The following is a 17325-nucleotide window of genomic DNA, read 5'->3' as shown; positions in this document are numbered from 1 at the left end:
ATCTTTTTAGTGCTAGTGAAACACGTGACGAGCTGCATCTTAAAATGCACGCTGGATGGAAATATTGTGCATTACGATCCAGTTTATAGCTTAATTCGCTATATCTTATAACAACCCAGCTGAAAAAACAGCTAAAGGCAGCCTTTCGGTTTTGTATTTGAAAATTCAGTTGGATCAGTTTAATCCACCCAGTCATAGCCTGGAGTGAACATAAACTGATCTGTGTTTTTATTATCCATCACTGATTTTATTAGTAGAGTCAATGTAATAAGAGCAAACAGAATGAGCAGATATTTTTACTCGTTCACGAGTTAACACAAATATTCGGAGCGCGTTTGACCTGCCAGCTGAGGTCGAGAACGTGTTCACAACAGCTTTTGCTGCGTTTTATAATCCATTTCTCCCGGGACAAAGAATCTAAATCTTCTCGGTCCCGTCACATCTCTGCAGACACTTTTGTGTGCGATAAATTGGCTTTTCGCTTCGAATTTTTCAGTCTTGAAGCCCCGGAGCTTAAAGGCTTTCTTCCTCACCACAAATAAGAATTTTACCAATGCAGTGGATATTTGTCTAAAAACATTAAATGAATCATTTTAAGCAGCCACGCAGAATTTAAATATGCTGTTCAGACCAAATGAGCCGCAGCGTGTTTGACGTCAACATCAAACGAGTCCTGCGAGCTGTGACAGTCTTCACCACTTATAATTTTGGTTTCCCACGCACTCATCAACGGTGAGCTGACCTCAGAAGAGTTCACGAGTCATGCCGTTATGATATGTTTATCGTGCGCCGCGTTTGGAGCATTGCAACCCCTACTTTTTGACACATAAACGTTCCCAAAAAATGATGTTGGTCGAGCGTAAATGATAATATAATTAGACTTTTTCATTTAAATGAAGCTGTGTCTCCAACCAGACCTCTGGAAACTAAATTTTGCGCTTGAAATAGTGTCAAAAATGGGTCAAAAGGCTCAAAAAGAGATGCAAACAAACAAAGAATCAACTAAATTATGACATGCTTTAAAGCAAAACTACCAAATAAGCAATTGTTACAGGCCGTCTGTTTTAATATTTCTATCTGGCGGTTCCGGCATAAAATAAAGCAGCGACCAGCGATAAATCTTTCTAAGTCTTTCTAAACTCACTCCCCTTGACCTGCTTCAGTTGCACTTGTCATCTTTAGATATCCAGAGCTGGTCAGAATCCAGCGGAGCCTGACAGACGATCGCTCCTGGTCTGTTCGGAAATAATATCCCGTCTTCCGGCCGACCTCCTCTCAAACGTTGACGTTTCATCTGCGCTCTTCGGAGTTTCACAGAGCCACGAATACATAAATATGTATGAGAGGAGAATGTATTGGTATGAATCTAATGTAATGCAGCTGTTAGAAATTCATGATATGACTTTATGAAGTCAGCAGATAACGATTCAAAAACTCTTAACGCTTGGATTTCAGTAAGCAACCGTTTTAGCATTTTAACAACATAACTCTCGGTGCCGTGGAATTTTTTTTTACAGTATAATCACGAAACAACCAGCAGCTATTTGTTTCACAGGTCATTTACATAGTGTAAAACAGCCCGTAAAGGTGGGAAAATAGTGCATCCGAGGCGAGAAACCTTCACTGACATTCATGAGTGGAACTAGTAAGCTGCTTGAAGTGTGCAATATGAGCCTTTTGAGCAATTGAAGCACTTTGAGCATGTATGAGGTGTTTAAAGAGACTCGATGAAGTGCGCTGGCTTGAAATTACCGTCAAATACAAACAAGATGGAGACAAAAATACCTTTAATGGATTGCGCCAAACGGATGAGTTAACCGGTTTCGAGCTCTTGTACGAGCAGTCTTTGATGAAATAAAACACAGGAGAAAAGGTAAGAGCTCAGAGACGGAAAACATTTTTTTCACTGTGGTAAAAGTCGAGTCGTCGGTTGAAACGGACGCAGATTCCTCGATTAGCAGCGCTGAAATCATTCCGGTTCTGGCGAGGCGCGAAGAGCATGGTGAAGTAGAACAGACGAAATCATGTGGAATTGTCCATCGAGCAGCTCTTTGGAAATGCAACAATCTAAAACGTCACATCAATAGGCAGCTTTTTTTTTTTTTCTTTTTATATCGCAGCACGTTGAAAACAAACCAGCGCGGCTCAAGGTCGCAAACCCCGAAGAACTGAGGTAAAAAAATAAAAACACTAACCACCGTACAAAGTAGACTTCAGTGCAGCTTTGGCCTTCAGCAGAACACAACTGACAACTCTCCCATGAAAACCAACAGAAAGCCAAGGGTTTCAACATCTCCTTGCCACACACAATCAAAAAAAAAAGGTACGGGACGGTACCTTTTCGAAAAGATACAAATAAGGTTCTTATGTGCACTCTTGAAGAGTAAATAAGGTGCAAAATGTGTCCCTTTTTTGGAAAGGGTCCTGCCACTGTGACGGCTTTTGCATTTTTTTTCCCCTCACTCTCAGGAAAATTGCAAAAGTCGTCACTGGGACAGTATCTTTTCAAAAGGTACTAAAATGTATGATTTAGATACTAATATGTACGTTTAAGGTAATTTTTTAAACGCTCCCTTCTAGAGACAGCTTATGTGTTTTTACTTTTTAAAAGTGTAGGGTATACAACCTAAAAGATTCCCCTATTCATCTCTAAATTGTACATATTATTAATTTAAAATGACAGTTTAGTACCTAAAGCGCTCATATTAGTATCTTTTGAGAGGGTAATGTCACAGTGAGCATTTGTCGAAAATAAATATGAACATATTTATTTTACATGATTAGAGTAAAAATCGGTTCTGGCACTTTGTTGTAACACGGGGTTAAAATATAAGGCTTGCAAATTAAAAGTCAAATTTCCTCAAAAACAATTATGAAATTTAGTTTCCGTCTTATTTATCTGTCTGCGATTTCTGCAACCCTGTTATGAAAATACAGCTTAAAACCCTGCTGTGACATTTTTGTGTGTCAGGATACATTCTTTAAATTGATAAATAAATGAATAAATGAAACAAACATGTGGTAGCATGGCTAGTCGATACACTCAACACTAAAATGTATGTTTAATGGATATTTGAGCAAGGCATCAGCAGCAACATGAATGCACAAAAAATCACAAGTCTAATAATCGAAATTAAATACAGCTTAATTATATTTATATATAAATATAATGTATAATGATAAAATATAAATATAATGTTTAATTATATTTATATTTTGAATATTTAATTGAATATATTAAATATAAAAATAGGCCCAGCAGATTTCAAAAGGTTACCTGTGGGTCAAAATAACGTCGCTGCATAATTTTTTAATTGTTTTATACATTTCTTGAAGGTTAAATGGTTAAAAGGCTCAACCCAAATTAAAAATTCTATCACTCCAAATCCATGATGCACTCGTCTATCTTTGGACCACAAATGAAGATATTCGTGATGAAATCGGAGAGCTATCTGTCCCTCCATAGACTGAAATGATCTTTTTTACCGATGTATTTACTACGTTTCTGGATCTGGATCATTTCAGTTGTGTTGTTGTCTATGCAGGGTCAGGTAGCTCTCCGATTCCCGAAGACGAATGAGGGTCCCACGGGTTTAGAACGACGTGAGGGCGAGTAATTAATGACAGAATTATGGTTTTGGGGTGAACTGACCCTTTAAGTCTTTGGCGCTCACGCTGCAGGAGTTTTAAAATCCCGCCCGATAATAAAATCTGGTTGAAGCGCACACATAAAGGCAATCTTCGCAGATTATCTTCCCTCGAATCTACAACATGCACACTCTACAAGATTTGAACAGCGTGGCGCATCCCAACAAAATATTATTAAAAATTACCGTGCCAGCAGTGATGTTTACATTAGCTAGCACGCTAGCACGCTAGCGCTTCTCTTTTTCCTTAAAGTCGCGATACGTTTTCGTCACTTTATTCAGTCGTTTTGCTGTAACTTACAGCATTTGTTTGCGTTCATGCATTGTCTATTGCGAAAGCACGGATGTAATATCGAAACATGTCTGATATGATTGGGGGCGGCCACCGATTTGAGCGAAAACAGATCAAGAGTTTATAAGTTCTATCAATAAACGCCTCGCATTACCGGATCATCCGCGGCGAACATCTGGGCCGATCGAGGTGCATATTTTTGCTCCGATTCTCGGGAAGGGGAAAATCAGGGCTAAATCTGGCTAAAAATGCTATAGTGTGAGCCAGGCTTTAGGGGCCGTTTACAGGAAATGCATCTTGGCCTTTAAAAATGGAGTGGTTTTTAAAAACAAACAGTTGTCATGACCCCTCAGTAGAAATTGCGATCACGGTCTGTGGACTTACGAATCACATTACGGTAATTCTGCCACGGTAAAGCCGCGAACTATCGTTGGGCCCTTAAAATCATCCTACCCAATGGAAAAATTAGTTTTACGTGAACGGCCCCTTCTCGACACGTTACTTTTAGTTTAGATGTTATTTAATGGTTTTCTCTTCCCACAAAGATTTGTACTTTTACTGGTTTTTTAAAAAAGGCTATTGGGGCGGCAGCTTGTGGCCTGTTTGTGAAAAGTGCTTTTTATCAAGAAAAACGCGGTTTGATTTCACAGTACGCCCCAAAACCGGCCAACGAAAGCTAAAAAGTGAACTCAAATAGTGCTCAAAGCTGTTTTAAAGGCATCGGCACCATGCGCTGGTGTAATCGCTTTGTAAACTTTGTTTGAGAGAAAGATGAACATTTTAATTCTCGGGATTTGGAAACAAGACTGAGTTCAATTCCGTCTTTGGTTCAGACTCTCAAAGAGCTGCAGTCTTGATTAATGCAAACTGTTTCTTGCGTGATATGTAAACAAAGCTTGTGCTCGCAGATGAATGAAACGTTTGCTAACGTTGAGGCAATTCGGCATCGGTTTCAGTTGAGTTTTTGATCCTAAAGTCTCCGAATTCCCCCGATTCTGCATCCTTGTGCTTCAAAATGTTACGTAAGTCACATGACGGCTGGATAAAGTCATTGAAAAGACTCCTTGGTAACGTTGCTCATGTCATATTTGCAGCTTTACGAAGGTCCTTCAACGTTGATGGTGGTGACCGTAGCCATAAAGCAGCGCTGGAACAGTCGGTCTGGGTCGGGCGGCTGGTTGTCACAGTCCAGTTTGCCTCGTAGGAAATGCTTGCGGAAACCCTGGGGTCCTGACGGGGCGCTCGGTTGACTCGGACCCTCCTGAGGACCGGGCCCAGAGCCTGAGAAACACATCACAGGAAACATTAAGACATTTTCCTGAAGCGTTTCCTGCTGCTTGCTTGTGCGGGGTATCTGTTAATACCTCCTGGTGGATATTCAATTCAAGGCAATTCAATTACATTTTGTTTCAGTATTATTTATAAACAATGCGCTATTTATTAGCAGTAGCTTTTATTTAGTTTACATTTTTTTATTTTAATTTTACAGTTTAATAATTAAACGATGTTTATGGAAATGGTCATTTTCACCGCTCTAGCTCTTTTTCTTAAAGCCAATTTTTGAAGCTCAGTTATCTTTTGCTACACGTCAGAAATATACTATTTGGTTTTTCTCGTCGCAATTTTTTTTCCTCCCATTTATATTTCTGCGAAACAGGAAGCCATCACAAGATCATGTTTGCAATCACCCTGGAGTGCTCAAAATTGTGAACATGAAGATATTTTACTCATGAGAATTGCTCGGGGTGCCAATAATTGCGTCCAAATTTGAAAAAAAAAAAAAAAAAAGTCTCCCATTCTACATTTTTTGTTAGATTTTTGTATTTTTTTTTATATAAAAAACCAAAAACCTAAAGGATTAACAATGCAGAATAATCTTCACAGCCTTCTTCGATCAAGTTTACCAACGATGCTCAAAGTTTCAGTTAGTGGCCAAGGTAAAGGTAAAGCTTAACATTGTATAAAATAAATATAAAACACATTCAAATTAAATATGCTAAATGATGATGTCACGTGTAGTACAAGTACAGATGAATCCTGATCGTGATTTAAGAGGAGCTTTGCATAAAGTCATCTGCTAAACAGAAGAGGTGCAGATCTCTTTGTGGAGAACCAGGCTGTCAGGTGTTCTTCTTGTCTCTGTAGTGTTACGTGAAGCAGAATTGAGCGCAGACTCTCATAAATGACAGCCTTTGATGTCAACTTTAACTTCATTCCTTCGTGTTAAACAGAGCTGCCTTGAAACCTTAAGAGTCAGCTTTAGAAAGGCCGAAAAATTCAGCGGATGCACACTGTTAAGCAATAAAAAGCTGCTTTGCTTTCAGGAACGGCACAAAAAGGTAAATCAATGAGGGAATAATAAAAAAGAAGAGTTTTATTAACACCGCTATATAAAATATTAGAAATATTTATGTGATGTTTATGTGTGTGTGTGCTTTCCAAGAAGTTCCATTCCCAAAGATAATCCATTTTAAAATATAATATCTACTATAACTTGTTTTAAAACAAACCTGCAAACTAATAAAATGTTTTCTATAATGTTAATGTAACTAGAAAAATATTTAAAAAATATTTTAAAGCATTTAAAAATAAAATTAAAAACTGCAAGGCTATTTTTAAATGCAAAAAACATCGAGAAACATTTTCATAATTTAAAGGGGAAACTATTAAACGTTCTCAGAACATATTTTTGAGGTTAATCATAAAAAGCAAATGCAAACGCCCTCGAATTAATAAAAATAGACTCAAGAACCCTAAATGCATCTGTTTGTTCAGGCCAGAATTTATATCACACACACACACACACACACACACACACACACACACACACACACACAAACAAGCACACACAATAAACAAGAATTCTAACAAATATTAAAAACCCGTAATGGATCAAAAACATAATATAAGTGATTTTGTCTCCACGTTACTGGTAAAAAAAATAAATAAATAAAAAATTTTATCTAAATGGTACATTTTAAAACCTTAGTAGAGCTGAGCTGTGTAAAATACTGATGAAGTGGACATAATTATTCTGAAGCTGAATTCATTTTGCTCTTTAGATGAGGTCAAGTGGTCATTTTTTTAAAAAAGGTGAAAAAAACATCCATTAATCTATTAACCCATATTCAAGATTCGCATTATCCTATTAAAGCTGAAAGTCTAGCTTTTGTGGAAAACAAGAAAAGGCCAGAGGACGGCAGAAAGTTTCATGTTGGAAACAAAAAAACAGAAAATTGATGTTTCAGGTCTTTTTGCAGAGTTTGAGAAGAAGAAAATAGGAGACGCTGAAGGCAGGAAGAGCCGACACTGGAGACAAATTGATATGAATTATTTGTGTGACAGACGGAGCAGGGTGGGAACGACAGAGATAAATAAAAGCAGTGGGACGGCAGACGAATGAGGGACTTAAAAGATCACTTGTAATGGCTTGAGCTGGACGTTTTGTATTTTTAATGTGCTGTGTCCATTCAAAATCCATAAATCCAAAAATAATTTGTACGGTCAAAAAGAAGACAACACCCTCACTGATCAAATGAGACGAAAACGTGAATGAGCGAAGAGTGTGTGATATTTATTATCTACTATAATATTTTAATTGCCGTATTAATCATGTGCGAGCTTGCAAAAAAAGCATATATGTACATGAATGGATGCAAATGAGGTTTTAAGATTATGGAGGTAAAAAATGCCCTGTAAGAGTTCTTGCTGTCGTATTTAGTTCAGTGATATCACACAAGCAAGTGTGTTTCTTCAGAATATCAGCACAATCGACTGATTTTATACAAAAGCAAACAAACGTAAAATCAATCTGCGTTTCTGAACAAATCAGATGAATCAGTGATTCAGTGGCCGTTCATGAACATCGCTAGCTTAGTCTCTAAATGAATCAGCGATTTCGAAAACGAATCATTTGATTGAATCGACTTCTAAATAACTTGCTGTCACCTACCGGCGGTTTTAGTTTCATGTTTATTGATCCATGACAAGCGTAAACCAACCAACATACTTTTGGCTAATCCTACCCAATACCTAAACTTAACAACTACCTTACTAACTATTATACACACACACACACACACACACACATATACTGTATATGCGGATGGATGGATGTATACACACACACACACACACACACACATATATATATATATATAGAATTAGGTCAAAAAAGGTAAATTAAATCATCATAAAGTCTCAACAATGCACATTTTTGCTGGCAAAATAACACACAAGAAAAGTCTGATCCCTGATTTTTGCCTCAGCAATCAATGAAAACACTTTCACTTCCACAGATAAACGGGTCTAATACGTCCATCCCTTTGTGATTCAGCACAATGGAAAAGTTTGGCCACTTTTCTCTGTATTGTGAGTGAACTTAAAAGCCAGCTCTATTAGGTAAACCGACTCTGCAATTAGCAAAATTTGAAAGTCACCTCATTGCCTTTCAAAAATAAGACAACAGATTATATTCAGTGGGCGCTTCATCTCATTTGTGTGTGTGCATCAGAAGAGATGCTTCTTGGTTATTAGCAAACCGTTGTTGCATGAACAAAAGACGCACTTAGAGACATGCACACTTAGGAACTGCCAGCAGTACACTTATTATTTCTTTACAAAACATGCTTAAAAGACGAAACGCGCTTGAAACATACTGTGAATACGACTGTTTGGGATCCAAAACCTTGCTTCCCTTTGTCTACTTTGTCACAGTTTGCCAACTGCAGGTTATGCATTTCTTCATCTATAAAACTATTATAAGCTGTATGGTCATGCCAAAAGCCATTAGAAGTGCATACATTAGCAAATATATTTGCCAACTAATTGCAAAATTCACGTTTATGGTCAAGATGTGACCGAAAATTGAGATCTTAAGGAACAAACAGTTATTTAATAAACCATTTAGATGTTTTGCATTATTTTTTTATGACAATTAAGCACATTTTCCAAAAGCTTTTACTAATGTTTTCTAATTTCTTGCGTTCTTTTTCTTAGGCATATGAAATGTGCAATATAAATAATCAATGCAAACATGCCTTATTTTTCCCATTACAGCAGATAATGAGCATCATTATAATCTTCTCAGTATCTCAGCATACAGCTGACCTGAAGTAATACAAATTAAAATCTAGTAACACTTTATTTTACGGTTACACCTATTGATTGCTTATGACATCCCTAATCCTACATAACGATAATTTTAGGGGAAAATTAAACCGAAACGCTTAATTTTTCTTGATGACAAAAAAATGAAATAAGATCAAATATGCAATTATATGTTTTATTATCTCTCACTTAGTGAAATGTTCTCAAGCTTGTGTTAAAAAGAGTAATTATGACCATCATATTGTGTTAAATACATTTTCCTTCCTTAGGATTTTAAGAAAAAACTTAACCCAGAGAGGTGGATGTCATCTAAGCATCTCATTAAACCTCTAAATCGTTTAATTTTCTCTCTCAAAACTCATCCCTTTTGCCAATGACGCATTATAGCGCATATTGTTTATAAGCTGCATTAATTGCATCGATTTTGAGCGTAGCGTGAGGAAAAGATGGGTCACATTTAACCTCAAGATCACAAGAGAGAAATATTAATTATGAACACGAAGCATGTTTTTGGACCGTTGAGATTTATTTATTTCGAAGTGCTTAAAAGCACGTAAGCAGCGAGCGGAGCAAACGCGTAACAGTTATATAAAAACGTAATTATCCAAAGCTAAAATGGCAATCTATTAAAATGAGCTTTTAAAAATGTGCTATTCTGTTCTGTAACGAAACCTCTTTTGATCAATTTGTTTTCTTTCAGTTTGCATTCAAGTTTTTGTAACTGATTTATCACAGGGCTCATTAATCTGAGCTTATGCGCCTCAGTTTTTCGGTAAACAAATGATCCACAAATAATGTTGCTTTAAAAATAAGTATTATACGCCAGTATTTTTATTCCAGAAACACCACAAGGTGGGATGATATATCTTTAAAAAACACAAAAATTAAATTAACGTATAAACGTATTTTAATTCTTGTATTTAAATATCTTTTAATTCCTTCTTTTCCTTCACCAGGTCAAAATGACTGGAACGCAACAATCAAAAAATATATTAAGACTATATAAATCCTGCATATTGCTCAAACTTACGTCACTGCAAAAAATGTTCATTCCACACAGCTACGAATGATTCGGGATCTTAAATGATTTCTTAATGTTAAAAGGCAAATGCAATAAATTTCCCTTTTAAGATGTTTTCCCTTGCTGCTGATGCAACAGTTAAAGAAATGCATTGCAGATTAATTGCAAGTCTCATTGTGCTCTTAAATCAAAGTAAAGGATTATTAATTCGCATTTAACTACCATTTTTTTAAGAAAATTGATTTTGTCAGTATTGCTCGTGACTACAGGAGTATTTCAAGTTCGATCTGCCACATAGACTTATTTACAGAAAGTCGTCCAGTCACCTGACAGACAAAAGCCTGTCGAAAAGATCTATAAAAACCATTACTAATCCTTATTTGCCATTTGTCTGGTCATTGCTGTTATATCTTTATAAAAATGGCTCTAACATTGAACCAAGACGCAGTACATCCTGCTTGAGCCGTCAGAAATTGAATCGCATCAATAGCTTTGCTTTAAACTTTCTCTGATTGGTGTCTGATGTATGAAAACTTTTCTCGCACAAAACAAGCTATCGAACGGTCGTGCCACCAGATGAGCTTCAATTTGTTTCTTTATGCTGTAAAAGCATTCATAGAACTTTTTTTAAAAAATCGGATCCGACGCAAAAAGAGCTCAGGACCTTTTTGTGCATCTTTAAAGCCACCGATGTGGCCTGTTTGGTGAATATGAACCGCGTTTGAACATCTTTGCAGGGTTCCTACGGGCTTTATTGAGGTGAAATTAAGACTTTACAACCTTTTTTCGAAGACCAAGTAAAGATGAAGTGAGTTTATGATTAAAACCAGAACACATATCTGCCAGTGGGGTCAGACAATTCGTTTTAATTCAAAGGAAAAACCAGCTTCTTGTTTCTAGCATAAATTTATGCATTTTTCTGTAAAAACAAGACATTGTATTTTCATTTCAGATATGCGTATTAATAAAATTATTAAGGCTGCTTGAATATTTCAACTGGAAAACAAAACAAACACACAGTTACACACAACATTTAACGCCACGACGTCTTAAAATGAGGATTTTCGGTTCAGACTCTAGACTTTTAAAGGTCTGAATTTGTAGATTTGCAAATTAAGACATTCATTTTGCACAAAAGAACCTCTTTTGCATTCATTAAACATAATTTATCTCGCAATGCACCCAAAAGAGATGAATTTAAATGCATTTTATGTTTTTGTTTTTCGACAACAGCATAAGTAAGCGATGCAGGCTCCATTTTCGGCAGCTTTTTCTTGAATTGTTACCTAGCTACCGCTAGCTCTCAAGATGGCCCTAACACTGATTATGCAATTGCACTATACAGTTCAGAAAGCAGTCAGGGGAAAACAGCCTAAAACTATTAGCTTAAATTACTTTTCGTGAATGCTAACAACAGACGTACCTCGAATTTAACAGATCTTTGGAATTAGACTAATTACGATTGCTCAGGTATAGCGTTCTTGTGAAAATCATTTAGCCTTATTTGCATTAGTAGATGCGCAAATGGCATGATTATTCATTTTATTCCCGTTAATTGCATGTGACGGATGGACGCACCTGGCTGTATTTTCCGTGCATTTATGCACCTGAATATAGTGGATGACAATAAAATACATGGTCAGAATTAATATAAGTTATCTAAGTAGAAGCAGTTTATTAATAAAGATTAATTCCATTGGGATTAATGCTGCTAATAAAAATCTGTAAATGTAAATGTCACTGGCCACATTAAGGCAATCAAATCACATTCTCAACAAATAGGCCGTAGCATGAGATTGAAGACTCAAGGACTTTCCTCTCAAGATGCTTTCATATATAGAATATATTGTTTTATATATATATATATATGAGTACATTAATATAATGTTATTTTCTTGAAAGTGTTTTCATACCTGGTGCTCGTAAAGGCAGTCCGTTGTCCAACCCTCGAGGTTTAGTGGCGATGAACAGGTAGCAGAGCACGCAAACAGTGATGATGAAGGCTAAGAGCACCACAGCGGCTATAGACAAACCAACCAGGGCTCCCAAACTGAAGAAATGAGTCAGAAAAAGAGATGGATTAGACATGCAATAATTCTACATTTTACATTTTTATTGTATGAAAGGGAGCAACATACACATACTAAAGCGGTCGAAATTATTCAACCCCCTCCACCTGAAGTTATTTTGCAGCAAAGAAGAGTCTTTAAATGTTTAAAACCACAAATAAACAAAATGCGTAAACCTAATGCAAATTGAATATTTTTTCTGTTTGATACTGTAAAGCTGATTTGACACAATCTGTATCGTTAAAAGCTCTATATAAATACATCGCAGGTTTTTCCTCAGTTGCCGTGACCAAACATACGATATAGTGCTTTTTTCTTCAACAACCTCAAAGGTTTTCTGGTACAACATATTTTAAGCTAAGGAATAAGGCTACCAGCTGTCTCTAGGAATATTTAATGAGTTAGAAATCTTCATGTTGCCTTAGACTTTCTAAAGTAATAAGACTATTTATTCAAAATGTATGTGCGTGTAAAAGCTAATTATGTTTCTAAAGGTTTAATTGTTTTTTAATACGATTTTGTTCCGCACCAAGTGACTAAAAAACGCAGTGGTAAATAGGGGTTGAATAATTATGACATAGCTGTATAATAAATAAAAATTGCAAAAAAACTCAAAAATATTACATTATATGTTGACATTATCACTTTTAATATGACAGTAAAGTGTTATAAATGTAATTTTAAACTCCTGAACCTTCATGAATTGAATTTAATTTCATTCAGATTAGTACGAAATGGAGCCGAAGAATGAATGCTGTATCAGATGGAAGACTTATTTCTGACTGCATTAAAATCCATCATGTGATTAAAATTAAACGACTTGCACTGTTCCCACTTTCAAACAACTCTCTTCAAACATCCTTCTCCTCCCCCACAAATTCATGGGTTGAAAGCATAAACGACTTTGGTTTGGATTATTAAAGCATGCCATCACACTTCTGCACGCCTGATAACAAATTAAAAGCAGCTTTGAAAGCAAACGAGTTCTCACATGAATCAGTGTTGATGGATGTTTTACATTAATTGGTGTGTAAAAAAGGTTTCAGAGCAGTGGAGCATCTGCACTTAAAGAGCCACAGTGGGTCATTTAGACAATTTTTAAAGAGACAGCCAAACATTGCGTCACGTTTATTAAAGATGAACACGCAGATCATTACTGCACCAGCAGACCTTAGATTTAGACCTAGAACCATGCAAGACTTACTGCCACGATGGTGGTTGTAGTTAAGAACCTTTAACTTGCATGGAACCTTTTCTTTGTGCGAGAGGTTCTTTATAGGAAAAAGCTAGTTTTTCACACTAACAGTGTAAGGTTCTTTGAAGACCCCAAATGGCATCTTCTAGGTCACTGCTTCCAAAATTCCATTTGGAACCTTTATTTTTAAAAGTGTAGGTGGTGGAACAGAGCTAAGGTTTTTATCACACTCTTTTAAAACTCTACAAAACTCGGCATGATCAACTGTGGCCACAGACTTCTCTGAAATGTCATGTTGTTAAATGCCATGTCATGTCACGGTGGCTTGTGAAGAGAACAGTCATCATTGAGTTCTCTGTACTGGTGATGAAGACAGTTTGACTTAATCACCTGAAAATCAGCAGCAGCCACGAGAAGTAGGCATTAAGCAGTTTTAAAGGTAATACTGAAAGAATCAGAAATTGCAATTGCGCTACACTCTCAGAAATAAAGGTACAAAAGCTGTCACTAGGGTGGGTACCTTTTAAAAAGGTGCATGTTTGTACCTATAAAGGGTCCATTTTGGTTCCCTAAAGGTACATATTATTACTTAAGTGTACATATTTGAACCTAAGCGTACCTTTTAAAAAAGTACGCCCCCAGTGGCAGCTTTTGTACCTTTATTTCTGAGAGTCTATAATGTCAAAACTGAGATATAGACACTATCCTTTCTGAACAATAAAGTCAGAATCACAATATATAAACTGGAACAGAGCTAAACACGCAGTCGCAAGTTATAAACTCAGAATTGTATAAATGTATTCCCCCCTTTAGATTTTGATTTTATATCTCGCAATTAAATAAGAAGTGAGAATTGCGAGAAAAAATTGAGATAGCAACTTGCTGACAGTTGAACCGAAATGTCGGAACTGCAGATTTACATCACGCAATCTTGACTTCATGTCTAGCGATTCGGATTTTATGAAAAATCAGAGCAAAAACAAGCTCTCCTCCGTGATCACCCATTAAGCTAATTGATTAACTAATTAACACCTGAGAGAAGAACCCATTTATAAAACCAGGTGTGATTTGCATTTGTTGTTCGCAAGTATTCGTCTGAACTTCAGTCATGAATATTTATGAGGAACGCAAATTGTTGTTCTCATCATCGTACATCATCAGGAACTTCTTTTCTTAAGAACCACGCATTTCTGCCTCAACGTAAATTGCAGCTTTCAAGTTACGGCGACGATTTACCTGAGAATGCACGACGCGTCTTGAATCTTTAATGTCTCATTCTGATTACACATGGCGGCACTGATGAATTAATTCTTCAAAACTGCCAATAATGCTGGAGTTAACAGCATAAAGTAGATCCTTGAGAGCCTCTTTATATAAGAGATCGTTATTAGGTGACTGTGCATTAAGTGCTCACCAAATTAACGCTTGATTAAGACTCAAGCATTTGATGCTTACCACTAAAGCTGCTGAGGTTAATGCCTCATCAAATAAGTGCTGATGAATCTTGATGAAGAACTTGTGATCGATTTAACAATTAAACCTGTTCCCTTTTGGACAATTCAGAGAATTTCATTCATTGCTGTTATTTTTCATTTGTGCACATCTTGTGATCATCTGTTGTGTCTTGAATTGTACCGTATTCATTTCTTCAACCTTGTCACCCCCCATCTAATCAATCAATACACCTATTAAACTTGTTTTCCCGACAAGGATTTCATGTCCAATTTGTTATGCTGTAAAGCTGGAGCACATATTGTTTGACAACCCTTGTCGGTTTTTTTCCCTCTAAATAAACATCCTTAAAACAGTATAAATTACCCCAAGAAGCAGCATACAAGTCTTAGCTTCTCAGAAGTTCCATTTTCATCCAAATGTTTGCTTTTTTTTATTTTTGCACAATATTTCCACCTCGTTTGCATTCAAAACGAGGTTTGTCTCGTGGAGATCTGTTTGGTTTTGATCTCTGCTTTAGCTCTGGGAAACACTGCTTTTAGCTGTATTTTATCAAAAGATGTTTTGCGGAGTGCGTTAATACCGCAAAGCCGAAAGAACCTTCACAGCTTTGATACGAACACAGCGTTTTAACATTTTACAATGTTACACGAAATAAATAAACCTGTTGAACTTCTGAAGGACCTGCCTGAGGGTAAGCCAAATCGATCAGGGGCATGGAAACTGAAAAACTACATTTGAGAGAACAATGCTTTTAGGTATTGTCTGGTTAAGATGTAACCTACCGTGGTGACTAGTTTCTCCTCCAAAAACCTTTCGGTAAACTATCATTCTATCTTTCCATTTTTATTCACAGTGACTATAAAGTTGCCTCCATGTGAAGCAACAGCAGCCCAGTTTGTCGACCACAGCAGTCAGCCTGCCATATCTACAGCAAGATAGCCTGATTGTTTTAAGTTAGGCATTCGTGGCAAATAATGCGCAAAATGTAGGTGTCGTACCTGAGCCACCACATATATCCATACTCGTAAGGGAAAAAGCTGTTGGGGTCGTCGCAGCAGTATTTGACGTCACTGAACCCGCAGCAGAAGACCGCGCGCGCGTCGTTGTCAGGCTTGGGGCACGTGAAGCCGCCGACGAACACGTTCTCCGTGTTGTAATATCCCGCGCAATCCGCGCTCATGCTGCCCGCGACTCGAACCCTCAGCCCGCCACCTGTTAAAGACTGAAGACCCTTCTCACATTCCCCGGATCTTCACTGGTCAGCTCAGAGGTCCAGTCCAGTAAGAGTACACTGTGATGTGATGACTGCCAAACATGCACGAACATCTGAACGTGAGGTGCTGCTGAGCGCTTTATTTACTCTCTCTCTCTCTCTCTCTCTCTCTCTCTCTCTCTCTCTCTCTCTCTCTCTCTCACACACACACACACACACATCGTCGCTCACTTGTATCCATTCTCACTTTCTCCCCTTTTCATTTCGCTCCCTGTATATGCTATATTTACACAGAAAACATTTTAAAGCGCGCACGCACACACACACACACACACACACACACACACACACACACACACAGTCACTTCTTCGCTCTCTTGTATCCATTCTCACTTTCTCCCCTTTTCATTTTACTCCCTGTATATGCTTTTTGTCCACAGAAAACATTTCAAAGCGCGCACACACATGCTGTTCCTATGTTTTATGGTGACTCTCCATAGGCGTAATGGTTTTTATACTGTACAGACTTTATGTGTTATCGTCCTACACCTAAACCTACCCCTTAAAGGAAACTACTCACATTTTTTGATTTTCAATTGTTTTATAAGCTTGTTTCCTCATGGGGAATGATATTAGGGACGTGATATTCATATCCTTGTGGGGACATTTGGTCCCCATAATGTGATTAATACCAGATGCACACACACAAACATACACACACAGCCACTTCATCGCTGTCTTTATCCATTCTCACTTTCCCGCCTATTCATTATACTCCCTGTACATGCGATATGTTCACAGAAAACATTTAAAGCATGTATGCACACACAAACACACGCACATTCAAAGTTACTATAGTTTTAACATCGTAACCAACCATAGGTCAACCATGATATTATATATGTGGTTATGCAAACGGTGATCAATGTGTGAAAAAAAAACCAAACAATAAAAGCATTGTTCATTTTGATAGGGGTATGGAGAGGCTTGTTAGACACAGAATATATATATATATATATATATATATATATATATATATATATATATATATATATATATATATATATATATATGTTAGGCATAGATAGATTGATAGATATGTGATAAAGCACAAGGACAATCTTCAGAGTTTGAAGTGTCTAGCTGCATTTTCTTTCATAATATTACAAGATTAATCACATTTAAAATCATATCTTGATAAAGGGAAGAAATGCTCTCATGCATGCAGTCAGAAGTTCTCTTCCTGCTTCAGTGTCTTTTCCAATAACTGCCGATTGAAAAGCCTGTACTTGATCAAAACATATACAAAATTTGTCGTAAATCA

General features: G+C 36.9%; 1 protein-coding gene across 1 annotated transcript; it reads right to left on the bottom strand.

The window, feature by feature from the left end:
* Positions 1–1770: 1770 nt before the first annotated feature.
* On the bottom strand, positions 1771–16096 carry LOC122332774 (protein shisa-like-2A). The gene is made up of 3 exons (XM_043230168.1): positions 15787–16096; positions 11983–12119; positions 1771–5220 (listed from the first exon to the last, which is right to left on the bottom strand). Exons 1-3 carry the CDS (start codon positions 15966–15968, stop codon positions 5036–5038), a joined length of 504 nt encoding a protein of 167 aa, XP_043086103.1. The 5' UTR covers positions 15969–16096; the 3' UTR covers positions 1771–5035.
* Between the last annotated feature and the right edge of the window lie 1229 nt (positions 16097–17325).

The sequence above is a fragment of the Puntigrus tetrazona genome, unplaced genomic scaffold (assembly GCF_018831695.1).
Source record: "Puntigrus tetrazona isolate hp1 unplaced genomic scaffold, ASM1883169v1 S000000148, whole genome shotgun sequence".
Classification (NCBI taxonomy): Eukaryota; Metazoa; Chordata; class Actinopteri; order Cypriniformes; family Cyprinidae; genus Puntigrus; species Puntigrus tetrazona.
Note: the sequence above shows the minus strand (reverse complement) of the source record. Positions and strands in the feature narration are given on the sequence as shown.

Coding starts and splice junctions, on each gene's coding strand:
- LOC122332774 (XM_043230168.1), bottom strand. CDS start 15,968: ATGAGCGCGGATTGCGCGGGATATTACAACACGGAGAACGTGTTCGTC. Junction 12,120..15,786: donor GGATATATGTGGTGGCTCAG/GTACGACACCTA, acceptor TCATTTCTTCAG/TTTGGGAGCCCTGGTTGGTT. Junction 5,221..11,982: donor ACTGCCTTTACGAGCACCAG/GTATGAAAACAC, acceptor TGTGTTTCTCAG/GCTCTGGGCCCGGTCCTCAG.